Here is a 27827-nt window from a genome sequence, read left to right on the forward strand (position 1 = left end):
CACATAATAGAGATTTCATAGTTGAATGTTTAACAAGCTGAACTATCTTATTAATATTTCATGTTATTATTGGTATATGAATACCTGCTGAATGCTCTTCATTGCTCTCAGAAATGTCTCTGGTGCCTATGGGCAATTTAATATCTCTGAGATTTTATTTAATCCCTGGACACAGCATCAGCTGAAGCTGTTTAGGAGAAAATTAGAGGAAGAGGGCCCAGGGAAATGCTTAAGACCACAGCTACTGCTTCCATTGCTCTCATCTGTATAGAGGCTGGAAACCTTCTTTGACCTTTGGAGTTTAAAAAACAAGAATGGCTAACTTGAATCTCAGAAGACATTTGAGAGGCAAAAGGATGCCAAAATAAAACCTTGGGTTTAAGTAATGAAAGGCAACCCAACCCATGAGAAGACAGGCTTTTTTTTTTTTTTTTACTTTTTGAGATGGAGTCTCACTCTGTAACCCAGGCTGGAGTGCAATGGTGCTATCTCGTTGCAACCTCTGCCTCCCAGGTTCAAGTGATTCTCCTGTCTCAGCCTCCCAAGTATCTGGGACTACAGGTGCCTGCCACCATACCAGACTAATTTTTTATGTTCTCAGTAGAGAAGGGGTTTCACCATGTTAGCCAGGATGGTCTGGATCTCCTGATCTCGTGATCTGCCTGCCTCGGCCTCCCAAAGTGCTGGGATTGCAGTTATGAGTCACTGCACCTGGCTGACAGGTATTTTAATGTACAATTACTCTTATTTAACACAATCTTATGAAACAGATATCTCTGCTATACAGATGTGAAACTGAGACTCAGAAATGTTACCAACATTCCCAAGTTCACACAGTTAATAAACACCGGAGGTAGAATTCAGGACAGGTCTTATTTAAAGACAATATTCATTTTACTATAGCATATAAGGTGCCAAAAGTAAGACTGTAGTTTTGTTTTAGTCACTTCTTGGCCAAGACAATGCTGTTTAAACACTTGACTTTTCTCCTTGTAACTCTACAACTGTTATCACCATAACCATCATAGAGGTATTAATCTATTATTACCACCAGCAAGGGTTCATTGCCACTCAAAGCTGTTTATAATTACAAATGTAATAAATCTGTGCCAAAAGAAATAAGATACATTTGCTTGCTTTGGAAAACAGAAAATAGTAGAAGTCATGATTGCCAGTTCTGAATCTAGACCTTAAGAAGCCCTATGTGCTTCTTTCTCTCTCTTGGAGCCTGCCCAGTTGCCACCTGAACAAGCTCTTGGAAGATGAGAGACACCATGGAGGAGGGAGGAGATGAGTCATCTCAGCTGCGGCCACCCTTTGGCCAATTGGATGATTGGATGACACTAACTATGGGGCACTAGCTGGCCCCATCTAGAACCAGCTGGACCTGGGCCAGATCATCAGAGCCACTCAGGAGCTAAAAAAATGGTTGGTGCTTCAAGCCATTAAGTGTTTGGGATAGTTTTTTACACACTGATAGTTAATTCATTTAAATGGTAAAAGCTTTAGTAAATACATGCTACTGCAGGCCAAGAGTTATTGTTGCTCTCCTTACCAGCAGTGATGGGAGTCCTTGTTCTCACAACCCTAATGGGTATTGCAGGGCTGTCCTACAAAAAAAAAAACATCTTTTCCTTAGAGTAAGTCCATAGGTAAACTGACTTAGGCCAGGGAACCAGTTAATGATGTCCAAAGTTGGTCCCTGATGCTTATAGAGTTTGGGGGGAATCTCTTTTTAATAATATAAATGTAAGGCTGGGTGAAGTGGCTCACGCCTATAATCCCAGCACTTTGGGAGGGCAAGGGGGGGGCGCGTGGATCACAAGGTCAGGAGTTCGAGACTACCCTGGCCAATATGGTGCATCCCTATCTCTACTAAAAATACAAAAATTAGCTGGGTGTGGTGGTGTGCACCTGTAGTCCCAGCTACTCAGGAGACTGAGGCAGAAGAATCGCTTGAATCCAGGAGGCAGAGGTTGCAGTGAGCCAAGACAGGTGAACAGACTATGACTAAAGGCCTGTTCTTCGACTTTGCAGCCACTCATATCATTGACAAATGAGAGTATTGGAAAATGCATGCTGGGAGATCATTCTGATTAAGTCAGCAAGCTTCTCGACTCACTCAATGAGGATATCCTTGAGAACATCACTGATTTTACCAGGACAGGAGCTCCTTCTTTGCTCAACTGCAACATAGTTTCAACTGCTAAGGTTTTCCTCAAGCTCTTGTATTGTTCAAAATGTGAGAGGCAGGGAGGAGAGAGTTTGGGGTTCCCACTGCATTGTTAAACCTCCTCCCTCAGGTTGCCATGAGCCATTGCACTCCAGCCTGGGTAACAAGAGTGACCAACTCTTCCAAAAGAAAAAGGAAAAAAGGCCGGGCGCAGTGACTCACGCCTGTAATCCCAGCACTTTGGGAGGCCAAGACGGGTAGATCACGAGGTCAAGAGATCAAGACCATCCTGGTCAACATGGTGAAACCCCGTCTCTACTAAAAATACAAAAAATTAGCTGGGCATGGTGGCTTGTGCCTGTAATCTCAGCTGCTCAGGAGGCTGAGACAGGAGAATTGCCTGAACCCAGGAGGCGGAGGTTTCGGCGAGCGGAGATTGCGCCATTGCACTCCAGCCTGGGTAACAAAAGTGAAACCGTCTCATAAAAAAAAGAAAAAAAAAACCTCCTCCCTCATTTCAGGGCCAGACCAGCAAGGGAAAGAAGCGCTGTCTGGAGTCCTGCAGAGTCTCCGCTGCGCACGCTCCCGCCTTAAGGGCAGCCATAGGCCCGGTGGGGTTGCCCAACGGACACTGATGACCAGCGGGAGCATGACCAGGAGGTGATTACCTAGTAATCATACATAGATTTATTTTTAGGTAACACCACAGTTTACTTTTCCAGTTTACTATTCCACAGTTTACTTTTCCACAGTTTACTATTCCACAGTTTACTTTTTCTATCAGTGGCTCTCTATCATGAGAGCAAAGGCCGTTGGGTAACGGCTATTTCCGCGCGTGCTGCGCGTGTCCCTGCCCCAACCACCTGCAACGGACACTGGGCGCCGTTGAGGGCGTGCCGGAACCCCGCCTGCCTCGAGGCTGATGCACCTGTGCGCGCGGCCGACCTGGAGTCCGCTGTGGGGGGGGTCCCGCAGGAGCTGCGCAAATGGAGACGCGGAACTTAGGCGCTTCCTGGGGCCAGGCGACGCCTCCTCATTGGAACCTCCGTGACCATCCCTCTGAGAAACCAGCACGTCCCAAACCACCGCTCTAATTTTTCAGTAATACAAATCTGCAGTCCATGCACTTAGCTAATAGCCTCGCCGAAAGGTTTACCTTTGGAGGGTTTACCCTAAATCAAAGTTTCCTCAGATTGCATAAGTCTTGCATTCCCCCTTTGGACTGCATTTATTTCATTCCTGCCCATGCCTTTTTAAAAAAATACTATGCCCTGTTTTCCTACCCAGTCTGGAGTTTCCATTAAAGAACACTTCTGGCAAAGAATTTTAGACCTGAAAAAGAACTCCAAAAGATACTTTGTTCTGACTCCATGCCCACAGTTTTTCCTATCCCATTCAATGATTTCTAGAAATGTTTTTGTTACAGCTTTGATCAATTTCAGTAGACAAAGTAGCAGATAGTAAGGGAATAATTCCGCTCCCCCAGACCCCACTCTGCAACATAGTGCAGAATTAGAGTTGGCAATAAAAACCTAGGAGCAAAGTAACTCACCGACTTGAATTTCTAATAGCTTCAGAAGAAAGTTTAATCATCAGATCCTTTCTGCTCATTTGCAGGTTCCTATCATTCCTGGCTCCTCCTGATAAAAGTGAAGAGTCTTCATGTCTACGTTGGCCCAGAGCAGAAACTGAGAGCTCTGTAGGACACAGCATGGATCCGCCATTCTTCTACCCAACTTCTGTTATCGGGTGGAATAGCATCTGTCTTCTGAAATGAGATCCATGCTCTGAGATGTTCTTTCTCAGCAGTCAGTGCGGCCCAGGACTTCCTGTGGTTATGCTCAGAGAGCAGGGGCCAGAGGACTTTTAGCCACCATCTCCCATGGCCAGTCTTCACAAATTACCTTTGGCTAATTTGATTGTCTCTCCTCCTGGGATCTAGGACTTCAAACACATACAGAGGGGATTGCAGAATTCAGACAAGATACTATTCCACAGTTTACTTTTTCTATCAGTGGCTCAGAAAAAGACTCATTCAAATCCGGTATCAAAGCTGTGCATGAGAATCTTGAGAAAGCATCGGCTGACTGACTTGACAAGGGGAGGAAGCAACCAAGCATTCTGCCCTTCTTCAGTGCCTGAGTAGGAGGTTTTCCATCAACATCCCTCTGAGATGAAGCGATTGATTGAAAATCATCCAAGTTTACCCTACGATAAAAGAGCAAGTCCTCAGAAAGGTCTCCAAAGTGTTTATGTTGTTTTTGTTTTGTTTCGGTAAGTTTACCGTGGTTTTGCTCGAATTGCTCTCCATTGATCTTCTCAGCTAACATCGAGGTGAGCTGCACAGCAGAAGAGGGCTGCGTGTAAGAAGGCAGCTCTGTCTCAGACGACAAAAGGCCTGGGGGCACCCAGACAGGCAGGCACTTCGTGGAGGTTGCTCCCCTCCCAGTGGCCACTTTGGAGGCATTTCATAGAAATGCTCAGGTTTAGAGTTGAGACCAAACGGAGAACCCATGAGGCATATTGGACAGGAGTTAGGAAATGAGTTTCTCACACAACTGGAGCAAGGAGCGAGGAACCCTGGTCTTGAGACTTGCAATCCGCTGCCCTCCCTGCAGTGTGGCCCCAGTTATGTTTTCCTGCAACTCTGCCTTCTGGAGTCCAGTTGTCTTCAGAAGGCGCAAATGCTTCGTAAGTGCCAACAGGGAGTGTTTCAGAAAATGAACACCGTGTACACTCATCCATCTGAAAGTGTCTTCCCTTCCCAAACCTCCTCCCTTTTTTTTTTTTTTTTAGAATAGGCAACCTTCATTTCTCAGTAACAGAAGCATGTTTGAGATGGCATGGGAAACCAAATATATAATAAAAAAATATAAAAAGGTGATGTTCAACAGAAGTGAAGACAAAACAATATGCATTGGGAGAACAAGAGTAAACTCAGCTCCGCCCTCAGTGGGCTGGAGTTGTCCATCCATAGGAAGAAAGGGAAGGAGGTAGAGGGAAGAAACAGAAGCAGTGTTCCATTTTCTTCTTCACCAAGGACATTCTTTTCTCCTTTTGTACTCCTCCCTGAGAGTCCCCTCCTTTCTCCCACACTCCTTTAGCTCCGCTCATGACTCCTGTAGGGAAGTTTCTTCAAACAAAACACAGCTCCTGAGTCTCCAGATGTTGTTCTGTCAGTTGCCAAAGGACTTCGCTGAGGGCTGCATGGGGATCCAACCAATTCAATGAACATCTTCATATTGAAGAAGAGATGTACCTTCAATTGAAAACCTTGTTTTTCTTTTGTTTGCATTTTCTTCTGAAATCACTGGCCAAGATTCTCATCTCTCGAAACACCAATCTCATCTTTTCCTGGAGCAAACACCCATTTGCTCCAGGAAAGGAAACGTTGTGGACAGGAAGAGAGGTGGGAGGAAGACTGGTCACTGCCTATTCCACTGTGCACAATTTGAATTTGGAACCATGCAAAAGTATTGCTTGGTTAAATTAAAATCATTTAAAAGATAAAAAATAAACATTTAATACTAGCACAATACGCTGGGAAACCAAATGAAAGGCTTTCTGGCCGCATAACCACTCTTTCCTGGACTGAGGCTTTCCAGCAAAGGAGATGGGAAGTAAGGCTGGCCTGCTGGTGTGGACAGACTCCTGCAACATACACGACCTGGGGGCACAAGGATGGCTTCCATAACAATGATGAGCACACAGCCACCTAATAGCCTGGATCATCTGAATCAGGCAGAGGATCCAGACATGGATCACCTGACAAACAGGGCTTCTTAGGAAGTGTCCTAAATTGTGTTTAGAAAGTGCAGCCCCTGTTGAGATTCATCAAGAGTGGGAAAGAGCCCAAGTGGGAAAGAGTATGGGTTGAGGGGCACAAAAGTAGGTCTGTCGATAAAGAATGGAAATAAAGGGGACATCAGGTTGAAGCTTTGTGCTGCAAGTCAGAAGTACAATTTAAAAGTTGCCTAAAGAGGCGCATGCCGTCTGTGCTGCTGCCGTCCATCTGGAAATGAACCTCAGTTCTTGCCTATTGGCTGGAGCCCTTCACAGAATGTCCCTCACCCCTACCAGTACTTGCTACACTGCCCCTCCCCCGCTGCAGAATGTCTGGGGTCCTATGTTCTAAACCTATTTATTTTCAAATTTTCCCTGATCTACCTGAACTCAGGAGAATCTGTTGAGGCAGGCCACTCTCTAGGTCCTGTCCTTGGCTTTTCTCATCAGGGAAACTGCCAGACAGCAGTGATCGGCACCCAGCCTGAGGGAATGGCTTCAAATGGAGGTGATTCTGTAGGGACAGGGGCATTATTCAATTCTCTGCCGTGTTTCAAATCCTTGGGAATTCAAATTTGACACTGCCCCAGGGACAGTTGATAGGGCTGATGTCGAGGAGGGAGGGAGCACTGGATGTCCCCAAAGACACGATACCTGGGGAGGGCCATGGCACCCTGGGTCTGTGGTTAGGGAGGATGGCTCCTTAGAGGTGGACCAAGGTGCCTGGGGGAACACATCATGTAAGGGAATGGATGGAGTGGATGTATTGATTCTTTCTAGAGGGGACAGGTCACGTCACTGTGTGTTTGTAGGGAGTGGTGGGACTGTGTTGTGCTGGTGGCCCAGGGAGAATGACAGGCAAGTCTGAGCCCTGTGTTGTGTCTTCAGGCACCTGGAAGGTGCCCTTCCATAGTGTTTAGAGGGATTTGGACTGGAGTTTTCTGGATCTTACGGAGGAGTGGGGAGAAATAATCTCAGCCAGAAAACTGTTGGGTGTGTTGACTGTGACAGAGCATGCAGTGACAGCCCCTGGGTGGGCGAGGCTGGGGCTACTGTAACTGCCGCAACCTCTCAGCTGCTCCCCAGAGGTGGCTTCTCTGTCAGTTCAGGTGGCTGTTGGCTTTGATTTAACAGGTGTGGGGGCAGTTGGGGAAGTTCAGGCATCATGGCCTTGGCTTCCCGGTTTATTCTGAATTGTTCGTCCTTTATGGAAACTCAGGTCTTCATACCCACTTCCTCTTGTCTGCTAGCTCATGGCCTGTCCTCTGCACTTTGTGTTACTGTGGAGATGAAGGATTTGCTTCTGTTCCAAGTCTACTACCTCATGAACAGGGGACAGGTGGGGACTCTTGCTGGTTCTCAGTAGAAGGGTCTGGAAAGACTGGTTTCCTATTCAGTAGAGAAAGGAGGGTAACGCAAAAATAAGAAGAGGGTCCTCGTATTATTATTATAATTATTATTATTATTCAATTAGGATGTGTGTCCTGACTGATGAGGAGCATGTGCTGTATCCCTATCTTCCTTGACTGGAGACTGCATGAGGTCCTAGTGAACAGGGATGAGCTCCAGACAACTTTGCCCACCTGGCCTGTGGCCCAAGAACCTCTGGTTTTTGGTTGGTCACTATATTCAATTATTGGGAGCTCAAAGGAAAAGGACCAGAGGTGGGCTCATTGTCCCACGAACTACTGTAACATGACCAGCAGCTGTGGAAATCCCTGGACACCTCCCCTGACAGCCCCACTGCTCACCACTTGCTGGCTGTGCTCTAATCGTGTGCCGCTGTTGCTGGCTGAGCAATGACAGTATCTCAGGGAACTCCACCACTGCTTCTCAGACCTGCTCCCTGGGAACAGAGCTTCCTGAGTGGCAGCCAGGACCACCGAGCACTGAGGAAAGGGTGACCCAAATCTGACCCTTGCGTAGCACTTGCTGTGCATGGTACTGGGACAATCACTTGCAGGCTGGGCATGACGTGTGTAGGTAATCTTCAGAGTTCACAGGGTGCTGGCTTGGGAGAGATTTCCATCCAGTGGTTTTCTTTAATTGTTTCTTTTTTGAGACAGATTCTTCCTCTGTCAATTAGGCTAGAATGCAGTGGTGCAATCTTGGCTCACTGCTATCTTTGCCTTCTGGTTCAAGCAATACTCCTGCCTCAGACTCCTGAGTAGCTAGGATTACAGGCATGCGCCACCACACTCAGCTGAGTTTTGTATTTTAGTAGAGACATGGTTTCACCACATTGACCAAGCTGGTCTTGAACTCCTGACCTCAGGTGATCCGCCTGCCTTGGCCTCCCAAAGTGCTGGGATTACAGTTGTGAACCACCAGGCCCGGTCTATCCAGTGGCTTTCCTTTGTCGTGTTGAGTTAGGGAAGAAAGGGCTTTACAAGAGCTTCAGGAAAAGGAAGACTGAAGAGGAGATGGGGCCATAATATTAGGAACCTTCTGGCTTCCTGTAGGCCTTCTGAGTGTGGAGCACTGCCCTGGGGGTGGCCCCTCACTTGCTGTGGAGCATGCTGAGGGCCTCCAAGCCAGCGAGAGATTCATCCCTGACCCATGGCTTGGGAGATGCCTGTAAGCCTGGCAGGGTCTGCCAGGGATGCCCGAGGGAGACACTCAGAGGCAACGAAGGCTTGGCTGTTGCTTCTTGGCAGACAGGGATCAGGGAGTCTAGAGGAGCCAGGGCCAGGCTCTCTAGTGAAGCGACCCTCCCAAGGAGTAACAGCATCCGATGCACACTCAGGGACACTTGCAAGCTGCAGAGTTTCCCTGTCACACGCCCTCAGCTGTAGGACACCCCTCTGATTCCCAGTGACTACTGCAGACCTGCAGACCCCAGCTCATTTACCTCTTTCCTTTGTCTCCACAGCATACCCAGTGCTGGGACCGGGCGTGCCTGAGAACCCTGGCGCCTCCATGCCAGTGTTCATGGCTCTGTCCTTCGCCACACCTGCTCCCAGCCCAGCACACGGGCCGCCCCTGCTGACTGCAGTGGTTCCTCTAGGTGGCCCTCTGGTGCTGTTTGCCTTCCCCAGGATGCCTCTGGTGGCAGGACAGGATGGCTGAAGCCTGAATTGGGCTGGGGCTTCCAACGTCCTTGTCCAGATGGGGACAGAAGTGGGGCCTGTGAAGGCTCTTCAGGCACAGACCTTGGTCCTAACTCAGGTGCCCCACGTCTTGCAGGCTCTAGGTGCCGTCTGTGAGGGTGTTGCATGTCCACCTCCCCAACCCCTGGCAGCTGCCCCTGTGGTGCCCGCTATGGCTGCCCAGGTCTTTGGGGGCACCTGGGCCTACGAAGGAGGCTGGCCCCAGGGCCTTCCTCCTCCAGCACTACCAGCTCCCCATCCAGCCCCCATGATGGCCCCAAGGAACGCTTGTCCATGGCCACAAGGGACTCATGGAGAGGGCAGCCAGGCTCCCTCCCAGGCCAAGGCCCAACCTGACGACTCCTGCAACCCCAAGAGTGTGTATGAAAACTTCCGACTCTGGCAGCGCTACAAGCCCCTGGCCCGGAGGCACCTTCCCCAGAGTCCGGACATGGAAGCGCTTTCCTGTTTCTTCATGTGAGTGTCCTCGGTGCACCGGAGCCCATCCGGGAGGTCATGCTGTTAAGGGGAGCTTGCAGGGCGGTGTTGAAGGCGATGGGTTGAGCTATGGAAGGGCACATTTTCAGCAACACTAATCTGGCTGCCACTCAGGACAGACTCTCAGGGGCCTCATCTCTCCTGCCCCTCACTGTCCTGTGAGTCCAGCCAATCCTTACTTTCAATCATTTTCATGACAATGTTTACAGAACACCCAGGTCAGAGAGGGTTCCCGGTCCAACATGAGCCATGGGTTGGGTTTAGGAATTTGAGTGTGCCCCAGTGCCTCCCCTTGACCTCAGTGGCGAAGGACAGGGGCACATCACATGGGGCTGGGGGTGGGAGCTGCAGGAACCTGGCACACGCACTGTTCTGCCGAGGTCCAGCTGGCACAGCGGTAGTGGAGCCTGCACAGGGGATGGTCTTGGGCCCTGCACTAGGGTCCATGCTGGGCAGGTATTTGCAGCTTTGCCCTCGATCCCTCCTAGAAAGAGGGATGATGATGCTTCATTCAGAGGATGGTGAACAGGTGACTTGAGCTCACATATGATGCACACAGCACTGTGCCCAGCACATGCTGTGACACATTACATGATAGCAGTTATGATTACTCTCCCTATTGCTATCATTATCAGAACTAGGCTATCTAGGACAGCGCTCCCCAAAGCCATGGGCTCCACTGATGGCTCTGAATGCACGACGAGCCCAGCAGCCCAGGGCCGTGGACTGTGGTGACTGAGGCAGCAATGCCAGCATCTGAGAGTTTGTAAATTCAGTCCCAGTCCTGCCTCTCTCCATCCTGCAGTGCCTCTGTGACCGTGTGTCCCCCGCTGATGAGCAAACCCATACTCCACGGGAGCTTGAGCACATCTACCATGAAATATACTGGTCACTCCTTTAGGCAAGTCCCCCGCCCAGGGTTTAGGTGTAAGGAGGCCCCATCATTGTTCCCAAAATCTTGCTACCTCTGTATCCTGGAACTAGTTGCCTTCTCCCTTTGAGCTGAGTCCCGGTGCACTGGGGACTCTGATTCTCAGAGTGGAGTCACCCCAGGCTCACAGGCTTGGCGTGGAGTGGGCTTGGACGCCACTCTGCTTTGGTTCTGGTTTCTGCTCCTCTCCAGGACCCTGAGGCTGCGTCCCCAGGGGCTGCCTTGCTCCAGAGTCCCCAGAAAGCTGGTTAAATGCTCAGTCCTGGGGCCCTGGAACCTGCACATTAACCTTCGCTCTCTGGTCATTCTGTGTGTGCGCTGTCTCAGTCAGTTCAGGCTCTGCCCTAACAAATCCTATAGACTGGGTGCTTTATCAGGACACATTCACGTCTCCCAGCTCCAGAGGCTGGACGTCCCAGGTAAAGAGGGAGAGCCCTGGTGTCTCCTCCTGCCCTTATCAGGGCTCAGATGCCATGATAGGAACCCACTCACATGACCTGCTCTCACCCTGATTGACTCCAAGAACGGACACACTGGGGCTGAGGGCTTCAGCACAGGAATGCTAGGGACACACACATTCCACCCATAGTACTGAGTTTACTTGTCAACACTGAGGACTCGACGGGCAGTCGGAGAGGCTACCCGGTGGCTTGTGTTGATGTTTGATATTGGGGGCGTGTCCTGGAGGCTGAGGAGCCCACACTGGGGAGAACAGAACAGGGACACATGGCAGGACACGTGTGGGGAGGACAGGGGCTGGGTGTTGGGATCAGGTGGGCTTGGGATGGAGGGTGGGCTTGTGGACTGGGACTGACTGCACCGCTTTACAGCCCAGTTCTCAGATCCCTGGCCCACCAGAAGCCCAGCATGACCCTGGAGGAGGGACTGTGGCGGGCCATGCAGGAATGGCAGCACACGAGCAACTCTGACCAGATATCTACTATAAGATGGCAGGAAAGTGAGTCTGGGGTGCAGGGGCAGAGCTCGCATGGCAGGGTGAGAGAGGGTGACAGAAGTCAGGTGGCCATGGTGGCTTCTCAGCGTGGAGCATGAGGAGGGTGTGGGCAAACACCGGCCCTCCTGGGCCCCTGACTCCCTCAGGAAGCTGCTGCTCCCTCCTAGAGTGCTCTGGGGTCTCTACGCTGCCCTGGTGGAAAACCACGCCCTGCCTGGTCTGGGGACAACCGCTGCCTGACCCTGGGGGTCATGGAGGGAGCAGCCAGCATCGCAGCCCAAAGGTGGTCACCTCCAGCTGTGGGGATGGGGAGAAGGGGCGCTGGCGACTATAGACAGAACGGGATGCACTCTCCTCACCGCAGTGGCCAGAAGTTGGTTTTCGCCCATCCCAGCCTGGCCAGGATTGGAGAAACCCGTGCTGGGTCAGGGGAGACATGTGTCCAGGACACCATGAGACCCATTTCTGGCCTGCCTGCCTTTCCTCCTCACAGTTAAGACAGACAAACAGCAGCCTCAGGGGAAAGGGCCCTGTCTTCTGGGCTCAGCTTTTGCTTCCTCCCAACCAGGGGTCTCCCAGGCCTCATCTTCCTGGGTTATCCTTCAGGGACCCACAGTCCCAACCTCAGGACTCTTGCCTCTGGGCAACATTCCTGACACCTTCTGCCATAAACCCCACCCCTGGCCAACTGAAGCCTGGAAGAGAGGCCCCCCTGGTGCCCTCCTGGGCCTTGTGGCCTTGACTTGAGTCAGAAAGCCCTGTTGATGCCATGGGCTCTGCAGGGGCCGGGTGAGGGAGGGAGAGCCCAGAACTCTGGGAGCAGCTCCCTCTTGGGACTGGGGGACAGGCCCCAGGGAGGGCCTGGACAGCCCGCCAGAGGCACGCCTTACCATCCCTGCCTTCGGCTGCTGCCTGGTCCTGGGGGAAAGGGGCCTGGACTCTCTCAGCACGGCCTGCACCTTCTTCACCCCAGGTTCCTGGAGTTTGAGGCTGAAGAGAAGATACAGATTCAGAAGTCGCAGTGGATGAAGGTGCCCCAGTGCCTGCCTCCTCCCGCCCTGCCAAGGCTTGAACCTCAGGGACTGTCAACCCCTGAGGTGGTCAAGGAGCCAGGTACGGCTTCCCACATTCCCACACGAGCCACGGCAAAGGCCAGAGGGGCCAAGAGAGGCCACTGTCCCCACACCCCATGCCTCCCTTCAAGAGAGGGATTTGTTCCTTCCAACAAGACAGCTCAGGGGAGCCGGGGGACTGGGTGGCCCATGGTCATGAAGTGGGTATTCACCTGGTCACGTTTCGTAGCTACTCTCTCCGCTCGCCATTCCAAAACTCAACAATCTGCTCAGGAAGCAGAGATGAGCGGGTAGAGTACTCAGCTTATCCAAACTTCCTCCAAGATGATGCTGTCTCACAGTGCCCCTCCTGCAGCGTCTCCTCTGGGGGCGCTGTGGTTCAGGTGGTCCTGACCCTGCTGGGACCCAGTTCAGGTCCCTGAGCCCTGCCCTCCCCTGTGTGATGCAGGCAGGAGGAGCAGCCCTCACCATGCCCATCCTCCTCCCTCCCTGCCTCAGTGTACCTTCCCAGCAAGGCTGGCCCCAAGGCCCTGCCTGCCTGCCACCACAGCAGAGACCAAGGCCCCAGCAGCCAGCAGAGACCAAGGCCCCCGAGAAGATTCCCTGCTGAAGTGGTGCAGGAGTATGTGGACATCATGGAGGAGCTGCTGGGGCCTCCCATTGGGGCCACGGGGGAGCTCGAGGGACAAAGGGAAGAGGGCAAAGTGGAGCAGGAAAAGGACAGGATGTTTTCAGACCCCTACCTCCTGAGCTACGTTGACAATCTGTGTTCCCAGAAGGACTTCATCACCAAGGTGGGCTGGCCTGAAGTGCTGGGGTCTGCAGGATTCCAATGGGGGAAAGGGGGTCACTCACAGGTCCTTGGAATTAAGCTCTGCTGTGTGTTTGTGCCTGCGTTTTTTGTTTTTTTGTTTTTTTGTTTTTTTTTTTTTTGAGACGGAGTTTTGCTGTTGTTACCCAGGCTGGAGTGCAATGGCACGATCTCGGCTCACTGCAACACCTCCGCCTTCTGGGTTCAAGCAATTCTCCTGCCTCAGCCTCCCGAGTAGCTGGGACTACAGGCGCGCACCACCATGCCCAGCTAATTTTTGTATTTTTAGTAGAGACGGGGTTTCACCTTGTTAACCAGGATGGTCTCGATCTCTTGACCTCGTGATCCACCCGCCTCAGCCTCCCAAAGTGCTGGGATTATAGGCGTGAGCCACTGCACCCGGCCGCGATTTTTTTACTGTGTGTTTTTGTGTGTCTGTGTGGGTGTGAGTGTGGAGTGTTTACGTTACTTGTGTCTATTTTCCTGTGTTGTATGTGGGCCTGTTTGTGTGTCCGTGTGTGGTTTGTGTGGTGTCTGCATGTGTGTATGCTACGAGGTCTGTGGTCTGTGTCTGGAGCTGGTGGTCACCATGATATGAGACAGCTCCAGAAGGGTGGGGACGGGGCACTCACTGCTTTCTGCATCTCCTCCAGGTGTCCTTGGCTCCAGGTTACTCCCTGCCCGGGAAGCTCACGCCGTCTTCCTTCTGTTTCCAGGTGGAGGTCGTCATTCACCCCCAATTCCTGGAAGAATTGCTTTCCCCAGATTCACAGATGGATTTCTTGGCCCTAAGCCAAGAGCTGGAGCAGGAAGAAGGACTCACCCTTGCCCAGGTAGAGCAGGGAGGGAGGGGAACCCAGGTACCCTGGGGGCAGGAGGGACCTGGCACACAAGCCCTATCTGATTGCCTACCCTACCCTGCTTGGGGGGCCACTCCCAGGTGGGAAGGTGCAGGTTCAGATGGAGCATGATGGAGAGAAGCCAGGGAGGGGAGTCAGGACGCAAACTGCAGTGAGGCCCAGCGGGATGCCTGGCAGAGCCAGCACCCTCTGTCTTTGACAGGAAGCCAGCTGCCTCAGGCTTACTGCCTGCCACCCAAGTGCCCTGGTCTCCACCGCCCTGGACCCTGTTCATATTTGGGGCAATGCCAGTAAGTGCCCCGTTTCCTCCCGCAGGTAGCAGAGAAGCGCCTCCTATACTTGAAAGAGGAACGGTGTGCGAGGGCAGCCCCTAGTCATGGCAGCACCCAGCCAGACTCAATCTCTTCTGAGTCTGCAGCAGGCCAAGGAGCAGAGAGAGATGTCCCTGGCCCCCAACAAGGGGTCAGCATGGAAACCTGCCCACCCCAGACGACCTCCCGGGACCCTCAGGGACAAGGCAGAGAGCGCACTGGGATGGTCAGGTCCAAAATCCCTGTTGTTCTTTTGGAGAGACTGGATTCCCACTGGCTGAGGGCTGCCCGGGCAAACTCTCCTCCCCAGGACCATAGACCCACCTGCCCAGGTGTGGGGACCAAGGACACCTGGGGTCTCCCTGGAGCCTCTCCTGTCAAGGAGTCACGCAGGCTGTCTAAGGGGTCAAGTGAGGAGGAGAGGGAAATCCTTGGTATAGTTTCTGTCGTGCTACGACAGAACTACAGGCTGCGGCCCTGGAAGCTGTCCCAGAGCCCTGTCCCTGCCTCAGGCCTTCTCAACCCAGAAGGATGGGGACCCCAGGGAGCTCTTCAGTCCCAATCAGCAAAGAGAAGAGGCCTCAGCGCAGCACCTGCTCCTGCCACCAAGTCCAAGAAGCAAGCTCTCTTTGGAGGCCCATCCCCTGCTGAACAGATGCCCCACCTAGGGCCTGGGCTCAGAGTCTCTGGGGCACAATCCTTGGCTTGGGGGCTGGGTGGCCCCTCACAGTCCCAAAAGAGAAAGGGTGACCCCTTGCTATCTAAGAGGAAGAAAACGCAGCACTGTAGCCAGTAGGGGGACAGGGCAGGCTCTCTGGTGCCAATCCTCAAGGGTGGGGCTCTCAACTCTCGTACCCTCATGGCACCGGGTAACCCAAAGCAAAGACTTCTCCCCCAGTGCTGATCTTGCTGGGCATTAGCTTCTGAGGGTGGGAGAGGAAGGGGAGGAAGAGGGTGGCTGAACGGGAAGGGAGGTCCTAGGGGGAGGGAGTAGGAGGTGGGGAGCAACACCTTGGGGGTCTCCTGTGTAGATACAAATACATATAGTTGGGTTGGAAACGCTCTCGGGGCTGCTGCCTCTGTCCTCAGGGCTGTGCTGCTCAGTGGAGGGGGTCTGTGAGGGAGAGCAGAGACACCGGAAGATGCCAGGCACTGGGGACCCACAGGAGCCAGCCCCACTCGTTCCTCTAGGTGTAGGTTGCCCCTTCAGATGCTCCAGGGACTGACAGATGCTGAGGAAGCCCTGATCCCTCCCACCACCCACTCACAAGGCCCCACCTGCTTTAGTTATCAGCATCCCTGGAAAATCCTGGGATGTTGAGAGCTGGCTGGCTCTTGTTCTGCCCCGTGGGAGCTGAGAAGGCAGCTGCCCACAACATGGTCACAGGGAGAGGCAGCCACTCCTACTTAACCCTCATCAGGAAAAGCTCAGGCCCTGGGCTAAGGGGAGATGTCGAGGCATCCATCCACACAGGTGTGTTTGGTATACAATGGTGGGTGGGGAGCAGGGGAAGTCCCTCTGCCAGTTTCTGGGCAGGAAAGTCTTGTCCAACTGGCAGAAGCAGATGCTCCTTGCTGTGGCCACAGGGACTGGCCTCAGGGGCCCTCAGAGTCCTGCATGGAGCCCCCCACAGCTATGATTCCCTTCCCATATGATGACTGAACTCTTGGGTGGAATTGATGCAGACACGGACTTGCATTGGTATTTGAGCCAGTTCCTTCCCAACCCACCATCACCAATGGGCACAAGCATGGCCAGCCTGCCAGGTGCAGGGTGGGTGTGCTGGTCCCAGGCCAGGGAGAGCTGGGACCCAGGCCGAGAGGGGTCGAGGGTCAGCCACCCTTTTGCCAGGCACAGACCCCAAGGGCAGAGCAGTGGCTGCCTGGGATGTGGCACTGGCTGTCTGGGAAGTGCCCTGGGAGTCAGGGGCCAGGTGTTCTCTAAAGGGAGACTTCTGGAGTCTAAGAGTGACATGAGGACTGCATCAGGAGAGGGACTGGGGCTGGGGAGGATGCTCTGCTCTTTCCCACATTGTCTTGTCCTCCCCATCTCTGCTGAACTCCCTTCACCCCATGTGGCCGACCTCTACCCCCTTAACCCTAACCCACCTCTCAGAATCTCAGATTCCAGCATAGACAGGACCCGGCACCCGCCCTGGTTCCCTCCTGGCCAATACCTTCTTCACCATCTGAGTTCCGATTCCTCCCCAGGGCCCTTGTTGGCTCAGGACCACGGTGACTGCCAGAGCACTCCCTGTATACAGAGCTGTGGTCATGGTGCCAGGGGCTGGCCCAGCAGCAGAGGCTGGTGGGGCATAGCTGTCCAGTACATGGCAGTCTGGCCCCTCCACTGAGTGACAAAGGGAGCCATGTTTGGGTCCTCTCTGGCCCCATCCACCCACAGAACACACCAGTCAGCTGGACAGATGCCCCTCTGCCCCATCCCTTCTGCTCCATGTGAGCAGTGTTGGATCCTGCCCTCTGTGGCCTTTGGGAAGAAGAGTTTATCTTGGCATGGCTTCCCCAGCTCAGTGCACATCAGCCCATCGGGGAAAATGTGGGGAGTGAAGAGTCACTGGTGGGTGATGTGCGCAGCTCCCATGACTCCTCTACATTCAGGGCCATCCTCAGGAGACCAGATAGCACCTCCCCTTTGCAGGGTTAAGGAATGGTAAGTGAGCCATGTTTGAAGGGAACATGGTCTGTACTCTGGTGTGTGTGGGTGCTCAGCCAACTTCCTCGCCTAAGGATGAAAGTGACACTTTGGCTTAGTGACACCTCGGGACTCCTGCTGGTTACCCCACTGGCTGTTGTCTGCCCCATGTCCCTGACCTTGTTTTGGCTGAACTATTTGCAGGAGGAAGAACCTGTGCTTCCTCCACCTCTATGTCCCGCCTGTGCCCTACAATCTGCCCCTAAACGGGGACAGTGTGAGTGACTGGGGGGCCCTTATAAACTGAATGTTCAATTCCCCGCTCCCGCCAATTCCTGTGTTGAAGTCCTAATCCAGGATAGGTGATGGTATTTGGAGTTGGGGCCTTTGGGAGTTCTTCAGGGCTAGATGAGACCATGAGAGTGGGGCCCTAATGTTGGGATTAGGGTCCTGGTAGGAAGCAGAGACCCCAGAGCTCTCTCTCCCTGACATGAAGACACAGTGAGAAGGCAGCCGTTCGCAAGCCAGGAAGAGAGCCCTCACCAGAACCTCAGCACACTGGGACCCTAACCTTAGACTTCCAGCCCCCAGACTGTGACAAATACATTTCTTTTCTTAATACATGCCCCGCCCACCACCCCCCCAAGTCTGACACTTTACCCTAGGAGCCCTATATGACTAGCACAAGGACTATCATCTCAGGAACTTCCTTCCTAAGTGGTATCTGGAAACCGTGCATCAGAGCCACGGGAAAGAACGAAGAAAGGCTCAGCCCTTTATGAGGGTCAGCATACCTCCACCCCACGTGCAGCATATCACACATGAACCAGGAGTGCTGTCATAAACAGTGAAAGGGAATCTGTAAACACCCATGACATCATCACATACGTGCTCAGGGAAGCCAGGAAGCTCACTCACAGCAGGTGCTGGGGGTGTGCTGAGGCTCTTGGTGGGCGTGGCTTCCCTGCTCATGCACCCAGGTCACATAGAAAAATATAATAGATACCACAAAGAAAAAATATGATAGAAACCAATACACCCACCCATAGATATGGGCCATGTTAACATTCTACCCTTTGCTCATTTTTAAAATAAAAACTTTATTAAGACATTCACATAGCATGCTTTCACTCACTGAAATTGTACAATTGTGTTTTACATAGAATTTGCAACCATCACCACATTAAATTTATAGAATTTGCAGCCGTCATTGCATTAAGTCTTACAGAATTTGCAAGAATCACCTCAATAAACTTTAGAACATTTTTATTGCCTCGAAAAGAAACCCCTGATTGGGCATGGTGGTTCACTACTGTAATTCTAGCACTTTGGGAGACCGAGGCAGGTGAATCGCCTGAGGTCAGGAGTTCATGACCAGCCTGGCCAACATGGTGAAACTCCGTCTCTACTAAAAAGACAAAAAATTAGCTGCGTGCGGTGGTGGGTGCCTGCAATGCCAGCTACTTGAGAGGCTGAGGCAGGAGAATCACTTGAACCTGGGAGGCGAAGGCTGCAGTGAGCCGAGGTCGCACCACTGCACTCCAGCCTGAACAACAAGAGCAAAACTTGGTATCAAAAAAAAGAAAGAAAGAGAGAGAGAGAGAGAGAGAGAGAGAGAGAGAGAGAGAGAGAGAGAGAGAGAGAGAAAGAGAAAGAAAAAAAGAAAAAGAAAGAAAGAAAGAAAGAAAGAAAGAAAGAAAGAAAGAAAGAAAGAAAGAGAAAGAAAGAAAGAAAGAAAGGAAAGAACAGAACCGAACCCTAGTTTGTGCGCAGTGGCCCATGCCTGTAATCCCAACACTTTGGGAGGCCAAGGTGGGTAGATCACTCGAGGACAGGAGTTGAAGACCAGCCTGGTCAACATGGCAAAACCCCTTCTCTACTAAAAATACAAAAACTAGCTGGGCATGATGGCACACATGTGATCCCAGCTACACGAGAGGCTGAGGCAGGAGAATTACTTGAACCCCAGAGGCAGAGGTTGCAGTGAGCTGAGATTGTGCCACTACACTCCAGATGGGGTGACAGAGTGAAAAAACAAAACAAAACTCTGTCTTTTAGCTGTCCCCCCATCTGCACCCTAGGCCTACGTAACCACGAATGTACTTTCTACATAGATTTACATACTCTGGACTTTCATATGAGTGGAATCATACAATATATATCTTTCACAACCGGTCTTATTTTACTACGAATATTTCCAAGGTTCACCCATGTTTTTAGCATCTATCATCACATCAAATCTTTCTGTTGCTGAATAATATTCCACTGGTGGATATCCGGAAACTTATTTATACACCAGGTGATGAACACTTGGGTTGTTTTCACTTTTTGGCTATTGTGAATAACACTTCTAAGATACTTGTGTACAATGTTTTGTGGGGATGTATGTTGTCATTTCTCATAGCTGTATACCTAAGACTGAAAGTGATGGGTCACATGGGAACTCTAGGTTTAACAATTTCAGAAGGTACCAGACTATTTCCAGAGTAGAGATATCATTTTATATACCCACTAGCTGTGTGAGGGTCTCAGTTTTTCTCCATATTCCAGCCATTTATCATCTCTCTTTTTGATAAAAGTCATTCCAGTGATTCTGAAGTCCCGTCTCATCATAGTTTTCATTTGTACTTCCCTGGCATTGAACCTCTTTCATGTGCTTATTGGTCATTTGTGTATCTTCTTGAAGCAATGTGCACTTGACATTTTCTCATTTTTAACTGGTTTTTGTGTTTTCACTGAGTTATATGAACTCTCTATGTATTCCCGATAAAAATCCTTTTGGGGGGCCAGGCGAGGTGGCTCATCCCAGTAATCCCAGCACTTCAGGAGGCCAAGATAGGTGGATCACCTGAGGTCAGGAGTTCAAGACCAGCCTGGCCAATGTGGTGAAACCCCACCTCTACTAAAAATACAAAAATTAGCTCGGCATGGTGGTGTGTGCCTGTAATTCCAGCTACTCTAGAGGCTGAGGTAGGAGAATCACTTGAACCTAGAAGGTGGAGGTTGAAGTAAGCTCGGAACATTCCAGCCTGGGCAATGCAACAAAGCGAGATGCCACCCCAAAAACAAAGAAACAAATCCTTTACAGGATATAATTTGCAATAATAGTCTCCCATTCCATGGTTGTACTTAATTTTCTTTCTTTTTTTTTTTTTGCGTATAAAGGCAGGGTCTTGCTGTGTTGCCCAGGATGGTCTTGAACTCCTGAGCTCAAAAATCTTCCCCCACCTCGGCCTACCAAAGTGCTGGGATTACAGACCTGAGCCACTGTGCCCAGCCGTCATTTACTTTCTGAGTAGTACCCTTTGAAGCACAGAAGTTTTTTACTTTGGATGAAGTCCAATTTATCTATGTGTTCTTTTGTTACTTGTGTTTTTGGTGTCATATTTAAGAAATCATTTAAGTCATGAAGATTTATTCCTATGCTGCTGCTTTTGAAAAAATCATTTAAAGCAATTTGAAGTGTACAGTGCAGTAATGTTAAGTACATTTACATCACTGAATATACTTAACACATTAAGGATATTCTTCTTAATCTTCAGAAATTTAGATCTTTAGAAATTTTTCATCTTCCAAAAGTAAAATTCTGTACATATTAAACACTAATCCCATCACCACACTCTCACTCCCCACCCTCAGCAGCCACTACTGTGATTTTGACTTCTTTAAATACTTCATATGAAAAAAATTTGTCTTTTTGTTATTGGCTTATTTCACTTAGCACAACGTTCTTGGAGTTCATCCATATTGTAGTATGTGACATGGTTTCCTTCATTCTAAAGGCAGCTTAGTCTTCTATTTTATATATATATATATGGTGTAATATATATATATAAAATATGGTATGTGTATATTCACATACACATACATGTACACACCGTTATTTTATCCTTTTATCCACCAAAGTCATTTGGATTGCTTTTATCTCTTGGCTATTGTGAAGAAGACTGCAATATACATGGGTGTGCAAATATCTTTTTGAGATCCTGCCTTTAATTCTTCAAGTTATATACTGAGAAGTAGGACTGTTGAATAGTATGGTTATTCTATTTTGCATTTTTAAACAACCTTCATACTATTTTTCATCACTGGGCACAGACTTTCAAGAGTGGCCACCACCCTAGCACATCCCCTGTGAGGGACCTGATAAGCTGGTTTACTGAATTCTGAGTTATGATGTCATCAAGGATACTCTGTGCACACAATTGCACCCTCTGAGCTTACGTTAGGCAAATACATTGAGATTAAGGGTGTCCTAATGCTAGTTCATTTCTCTTCTTCATCCCAGTCCTCTGAAGGACCAGTTCTACCTCTCATGCCATAGGCCTTCCTTCTAATGTTCTTTGAAATATATTCATTCATTCCAAAGATCATGACTAGGGACTTGTATTGGATGTATCTGTAGAAGTGTATTTGAGATGAAAAGACATTCTCTGACAGCAGACACAACAGACAAACGCCCAAGGTGAATACAGGATCAGTAAGTTCCTAAAACCAATCCTAAAGGGATTGGTCATGATAAATTTATCTTCCCTTTTCCAATCAGTTCATGTGAACATGTCCAAATACAGGTTCGCTCATTGACATGCAGAAGGAGAGTTTTAAGAGAGTAACAGCACAAGACAGCTTATCCCATGGGACCCCGCATGGGTCACTAGAACCAGCTAGGTGATGCCAGGACATTCGCCATGCTTCTATTCCTTGCCCCTTTCTGAACACTAACTCTGGCTTTGTTGGATCCCTGTGTGCTGGCCCAGAAAGCAATGAGCACTTGGGGACTCAGAAAATTCCCACTATTTCTGTCTCTGTGAGCTTCTCTAGTGGCCTGAGGGTCATATTTTCAGGGTATTTTTTATTTGCCACTCTACAAGTGCAAACGACTGACAACCACTACATAAAGTTAATATCTGAAAAGTCTGCTCCAACGATACTTGAGCAACCTATATAATGTAACCAAACAAGTGTAATTGAATTTTAACCTAATGTGTTCAGAGTATAAGTTTCCATTATATAAAAATAAGGAAAAGAAATCCCTCAAACATATGGAAATTGAAATGTATTCTTCTAAATAACTCATGAGCTAAAAAGGGAAATCTTGGGGAAAATTAAAAATAATATAGACCTAAATAAAAATAAAACATATAAAATGTGGTAAGACATGGATAAAGCATTGTGAAGAGGCAAATAATCAGCGCTAGACACATATATTAGAAAAAAAGAAAAATCTCATATTAATCATTTAAGCTTTCATGTAAAGAAACCAGAAAAAGAGCAAAATAAAATCAGAGCTTGCAGAGGACAGGAAATAATTGAAGAATAAATCAATAAAACTTTAAAAAGAAAATCAATACAATTAAAAAATATATATTTTTTGAGACAGAGTCTTGCCCTGCCCAGGATGGAGTGCAATGGTGCAATCTCGGCTCACTGTAACCTCCCCATTCTGGGTTCAAGCGATTCTCCTGCCTCAGTCTCCTGAGTAGCTGGGACTACAGGCACACTCCACAATGCCTGGCCAAGTTTTGTATTTTTAGTAAACATGAGGTTTACCATGTTGGCCAGGTTGGTCTCAAACTCCTGACCTCAAGTGATCTGCCCACTTTGGCCTCCCAAAGTGCTAGGATTACAAGCATGAGTCACTGCACACAGCTTAAAATTGTTTTTTAATACAGTCAGTAAAGATTGTAATCTTGTGATGCTAAAATAATAGAGGAGATTCAAATTAAGAATGCCAGCACTGAAAGAGAAAATATAACCACAGATCCTGTAGTCACTAAACAGATAATAAAATAACATACTAACAACTACACGCACATTCATGTTAAAAACTAACATGGGCAGGGCATGATTGCTCAGCCTGTAATCCCAGCAGTTTGGGAGACCGAGGCGGGCAGATCACCTGAGGTCAGGAGTTCAAGACCAGCCTGACCAAGATGGAGAAACCCTGTTTCTACTAAAAATACAAAATTAGCCAGGTGTGGTAGTGCATGCCTGTAATCTCAGCTACTTAGGGGGCTGAGGCAGGAGAATCGCTTCAACCCAGGAGGTGGAGGTTGAAATGAGCTGGGACAGTGCCATTGCACTCCAGCCTGGGCGACAAGAGTGAAACTCCATCTCAAATCAAAAAAGAAATGTTACTAGATGATACTGTGTTACCTGCATCCATAAATTAATTTTTTCCTGATTGGCTCACAATTATACTTCTCATGCTGACAATATTCAGAGACCAGTCTTTTGGTCCTTGAGACAGTCAACTTTAGTTCTGAGCACAGAATCACAGGAGAAAAGCCTTATTCTCCACAATGAAAGAAAGGCCACAAATGGTTTTTGGGAAGAGGGAGGTTTAATAGAAACAGGGGAAGCTCAACATATTAGCAGCCTTCTTTCTTTTATGAATAGCCCCACTGCATGTATTATACATTCACTAATTTCCTATCACATACCAAACATCATGATAAAGGAGAACTATAGAGAGGAATAGACAGAGTCCTGTCCCTTGAGAGCTTGCAATCTAGTGGAAGCAATGAAACAACTAGACACAAGATTTACAGTTAAGATAAAATGTGGGAAAACTCGTAACTGGGATAAAAACAGAAAACTCTGTAGATACAGATGAGATCACTTTTGCACTAGCCAACCAGAGAAAGCCAGAATAGATGTGAGTTTTTCCCTAAGCTTTTGAGGATAATTAGGTTTTCAAAAGATGGAGGTGATGGTGACATGATCAACATAGGAGAGTTTCATCTAACAACATATCGATGATCTTCTATGTCATATACTGTCATAGTCTGTGTTTCTTAAAATAAGGTAGAGTTGTCTTTCAAATATGCTACCTCATTTACTTTTCAATAATTCTGCAAGCTAGACGCTATTGTCACCATTGTGCAAATGAAGAAATCATCTCAAGGAAGGAAAATAACATGCCCAGAGACATACTCTTGATAAAAGGCAGATCCAGGATTTGAATGCAGGCCTGTCTGAGTCTAAAGTTCAAATTCTGTCCTTAGTATCAAACTACCTTTTCATTGATCACTTTCAACCACATTTGCCTGCTCAATTTTCTCTGAATCTCTCAACTCACCTACACATAATTAGCAATCAAAACACCTTTTTAAAAGTAATTACATACTGCTGAAAGATCTTCAGTACTACAACAAAGGTGTACCAAAGGAACATATTTTCTCTTTTAAACTTCAACAGGTTTCCATTTATCATAACCAAACACAACCAGTTCTTCAACTAAAAAGGTCACTCTAGAGCCTAATTCTCACAGGACTATGATGTGGCCCTGAGTACCTTCAGGGAGGTCCATGGCTTAGTCACCCACAGATCTTTAGCACCTAACCCAGTACCTAGTACAGGGGAAGAATCCAGCTAATGTTCATTGAGATGAAATAAATAAAAAGTTGAATATTCCATTTTCAATATGATAAAATTCAGGGGAGGAAGTCATCCTATCTGGCAAACCCTTCTTATGTTAAGTCCATCAACCAATAACACAGTTCAACAATACTCATAACTGGTGGTATTGATTTGTTTCTCTACATATTGGCCTGTTTGTGTTTCAAGATCAAACTCAATGACCTACCTTTTTCATTACAATTCTATTTGTATTTATTTAAGTTTAATGAACACCTGTGAGATAAAATGTATTCTCATTCTGCCACTGAGGAAACAGATGTTCAAAGATTGCTTTATGATTTCCATCAACTCACCCAGCTAATCGTCGTCAGGTTCACGACTATGTCAAATGTTTTGTTTGGGGTCAGGTTCTAGCTCATGCTGAAGTTCCAAGGGAATGGGTGGATGAGCAGATAGCTGAAAGAACATTCAAGGAGCCACAGGCAGGTGAAATGTAGTTTTATTCAGCAGCGTGCTCTCTCTCTCTCTCACTGTCCCTCCACAGGTGCCTGCACAAGAGCCATGTCCAGACGAGCTGTATCCTGGCTTCACACTGTCCATCTGCAAAGATGGACAGCTGTGACCCTCTCTCGTTCTCTCTTTCTGGGTGTAAGCACACATGTACAGTATCAGCAGGGCAACTATACCTTTTACAGACAGTAATGGCACAGGGCCAAGGGATGGTCTTCTTATGTTATGGCTACATGACTGTGATAACAAGTGGAGTGATATGCCTACACTCTAAACTCACTGAGTCACTTTGGATGTTTACCTCAGCCTATCCTTGACCAAAGCACAGCCATGTTCCTTATACTAATAAATGGTAGAAACTAGATTTCTTCCTAAGGTGTTTGATGACAGGTGGAAAAAAGAGAATTTGTAACGGAAGAAACCTATTCCAAGAAGAATTAACTGACCTTTTCTTCTCAAGAGCATGTTCTGTATCCACAGGATCAGCAAAAAAAGCCAATTTGCTCTTGCCTTTCCCTAGGAAATCTAAAGAGAAGATTTTGTCACAAAGATAATCTCTGCAAATGAAGTTGGAAGATCCAGGAAACTTGAGAAAATAAAATACCCATATTTAATTTTCTACATCTATCATTAATCTTTTAAATGGAATTTATAAGAATTTTATTACACATAACTCTAGTTCTGAAATCTAACTCAGATTTACAGAAGGTAAAATTTTCATAAAATATAAAATGTGAATAATTTAGATTACATTCTACTGTACAATAAATATATATCCTAGACAGGAAGAGATCTATAACCTCATTTTCCTTTTGACATCCGCAGAACAGCTTTCCCTGGCAAAAAGTTTGCTGACTCCAGCAATTCAGCCAAAGTCCTAATAAAGCAAAGCATGTTTTCTTTGGTTAAAATTCATTTCTTATCAAAGACAGTTTAGCAAGTAGGCTCTGGAGTCAGGGTGCCTGGTTTTGAACACTGCATCTGCGACTAACAATCTGTGTGACCTTGGGAAATTTATGAACCCTCTCCGTACCTCAGTATAGGTATTGGTCTAGAAATGTTATGAGGACTAGTAATAAAACAAAAAGGTAATAAGTTTATTATTTCTTGGCACATGGCAAGCACTTAATAAATGTTAGTTATCATTGCCGTTATCACTACCACCACCATCATCATAGATTAGCAAATCTTCATGTCTCTCAAAGGCTGAGCCAAATTATTTTTCTGTCCTTTCATTCTGCTTGATCAGTGGCAGGTGAGGCTCCATTTAAAGCACATTTGATTATCCTTGGAATCAGAGGCAGGAATTCAGAGGACCCAGCAATACAAAGTTGCAAAAAAAAAAAAAAAAAGACACAGCTGTTTTTATTTTCAAATTTTGTAAGTAGATAGTAGGTATATATGTTTATAGGGTACATAAAATATTTTGATACAGGCATGCAATGTGAAATAAACACACCATGGAGAATAAGGTATCCATCCACTCAAAACATTTATCCTTTAAGCCACAAATATCCAATTACATTTTTAAGTTATTTTAAAATGTATAATTAAGTTATTATTGACTATAGGCACCCTATCGTGTTATATCAAATAACAGGTGACACAATTGTTTATAAAGTTACCATGTATTAGGTATGCATTATGTAACAGGTGCTTTGCATATATTATTTGAAATCCTCTCAACAATTCTGCTTCAAAATTATTTAAACTTTACAACTAAAGAAACTGAGTCCCCAGGAAGTCATACTGATATCAGATGTTAGAAGCCAGAATGCCAACTCAGGTCAGTCTTGCAACACAATCTATGTTCTTTCCACTATATTATCACATTGCATGTGTTAAGTACCACTCAATCCCTCCTCTGTACTTTTGCCCTGCTTCTGCCATCCCCACCTCTCCTGGAGCCCCACTCCTTCATGCAGTTTCATGTGTCCTCTGATAGGGATCTAGACTTGACCTGCCTCCCTTACAACCCATCTAACTTACCTGTCCATCATTCTGTTCATGTTATATTTTAGGTCAGGGGAAAAAACACAAGATTCTCCATTTCAAATAAGATCTTAAGTATTTTTGATGCAGAGCTTTTGATATAGTTAGAATGTTAACAGATATGAATAACCTAATATTAACCTTCCTAGAGTAAAAGGAATGATAGCTAGCATGTTCTGATACTGAAAACATGCCAGGCAGTTTCTCAGTAATTACCAAATCATTTCACAGATGATGAAACTAAGTTTACTTAACTTACAGAAAGTCACAAAGTTAGTCACTGGCAATTCAGGCATTGCCCATGACTGCCTGGCTCCAAAAACTAAACTGTGCAAGAGCATTTTATTTTTAATTGTTAAGACACCAGTCAAACCTTGGACAGGGGCAAGTGTTTTTGGAGGTCAGAGGTGTGAGGGATGAATTCTCAGCTACCTATCTGAGCCATGTTTACAGCCCATGTAGCAGTTTGGGCAGTTTTCCAGTCAAGGGTTTGTCACGACTATCATACAAGTTTTCATTTGGTTATTTACTTCACCATCTCAAGCATTAACTCAGTATTCCAAAATACACATTTTTAAAAAAATTAAGATACTCTTAAAAACCAACAAAAGAGCCAAAAGCTGATGATTCCAAACATCTAGAGCACAGTTTACAGAGGTCAGTGTGTCCCTGGAATGGTGGGAGGTTGTTAAACCAATGTTGAATGATGTGATCTCACAGAATGTGTCAAATTTGCCATTTTTTTTTACCAGATTCTTCACCTACCAATAGGAAATAACGAGATAGAGCAATAGAAATAATCAAAGGGATCTTCGAGGCAGTTGAA

At 47.8% G+C, this 27827-nt stretch overlaps 2 protein-coding genes across 23 annotated transcripts in view; one reads left to right on the top strand and one right to left on the bottom strand.

Annotated features, from left to right (window-relative positions):
• Positions 1 to 3807, bottom strand: part of LOC118155298 (uncharacterized) — a 409919-nt gene extending 406112 nt beyond the window's left edge. For 15 of the 22 annotated variants that reach the window (XR_013526816.1, XR_013526819.1, XR_013526802.1 and 12 more), the window contains exon 1: positions 85 to 2984. The gene's annotated coding sequence lies outside the window, so the exon portion shown is untranslated. Of the gene's footprint in view, positions 1 to 84; positions 2985 to 3725 lie in introns of those variants that run through there. The other 7 variants (XR_013526810.1, XR_013526809.1, XR_013526806.1 and 4 more) reach the window with 7 other exon arrangements.
• Positions 3095 to 18747, top strand: LOC100404542 (NUT family member 2G). Its single transcript, XM_035307145.3, is given in 13 exon segments — positions 3095 to 3274; positions 3791 to 6304; positions 6306 to 6330; positions 6332 to 6464; positions 8829 to 9522; positions 11305 to 11405; positions 11408 to 11432; positions 12403 to 12542; positions 13001 to 13030; positions 13033 to 13103; positions 13105 to 13296; positions 14030 to 14146; positions 14489 to 18747. Coding segments are annotated over 12 exon segments (2433 nt in total). The 5' UTR covers positions 3095 to 3274; positions 3791 to 6191; the 3' UTR covers positions 15281 to 18747.
• Positions 18748 to 27827: the final 9080 nt, after the last annotated feature.

Source organism: Callithrix jacchus, chromosome 1 (genome assembly GCF_049354715.1).
Source record: "Callithrix jacchus isolate 240 chromosome 1, calJac240_pri, whole genome shotgun sequence".
NCBI classification, from domain to species: Eukaryota; Metazoa; Chordata; class Mammalia; order Primates; family Cebidae; genus Callithrix; species Callithrix jacchus.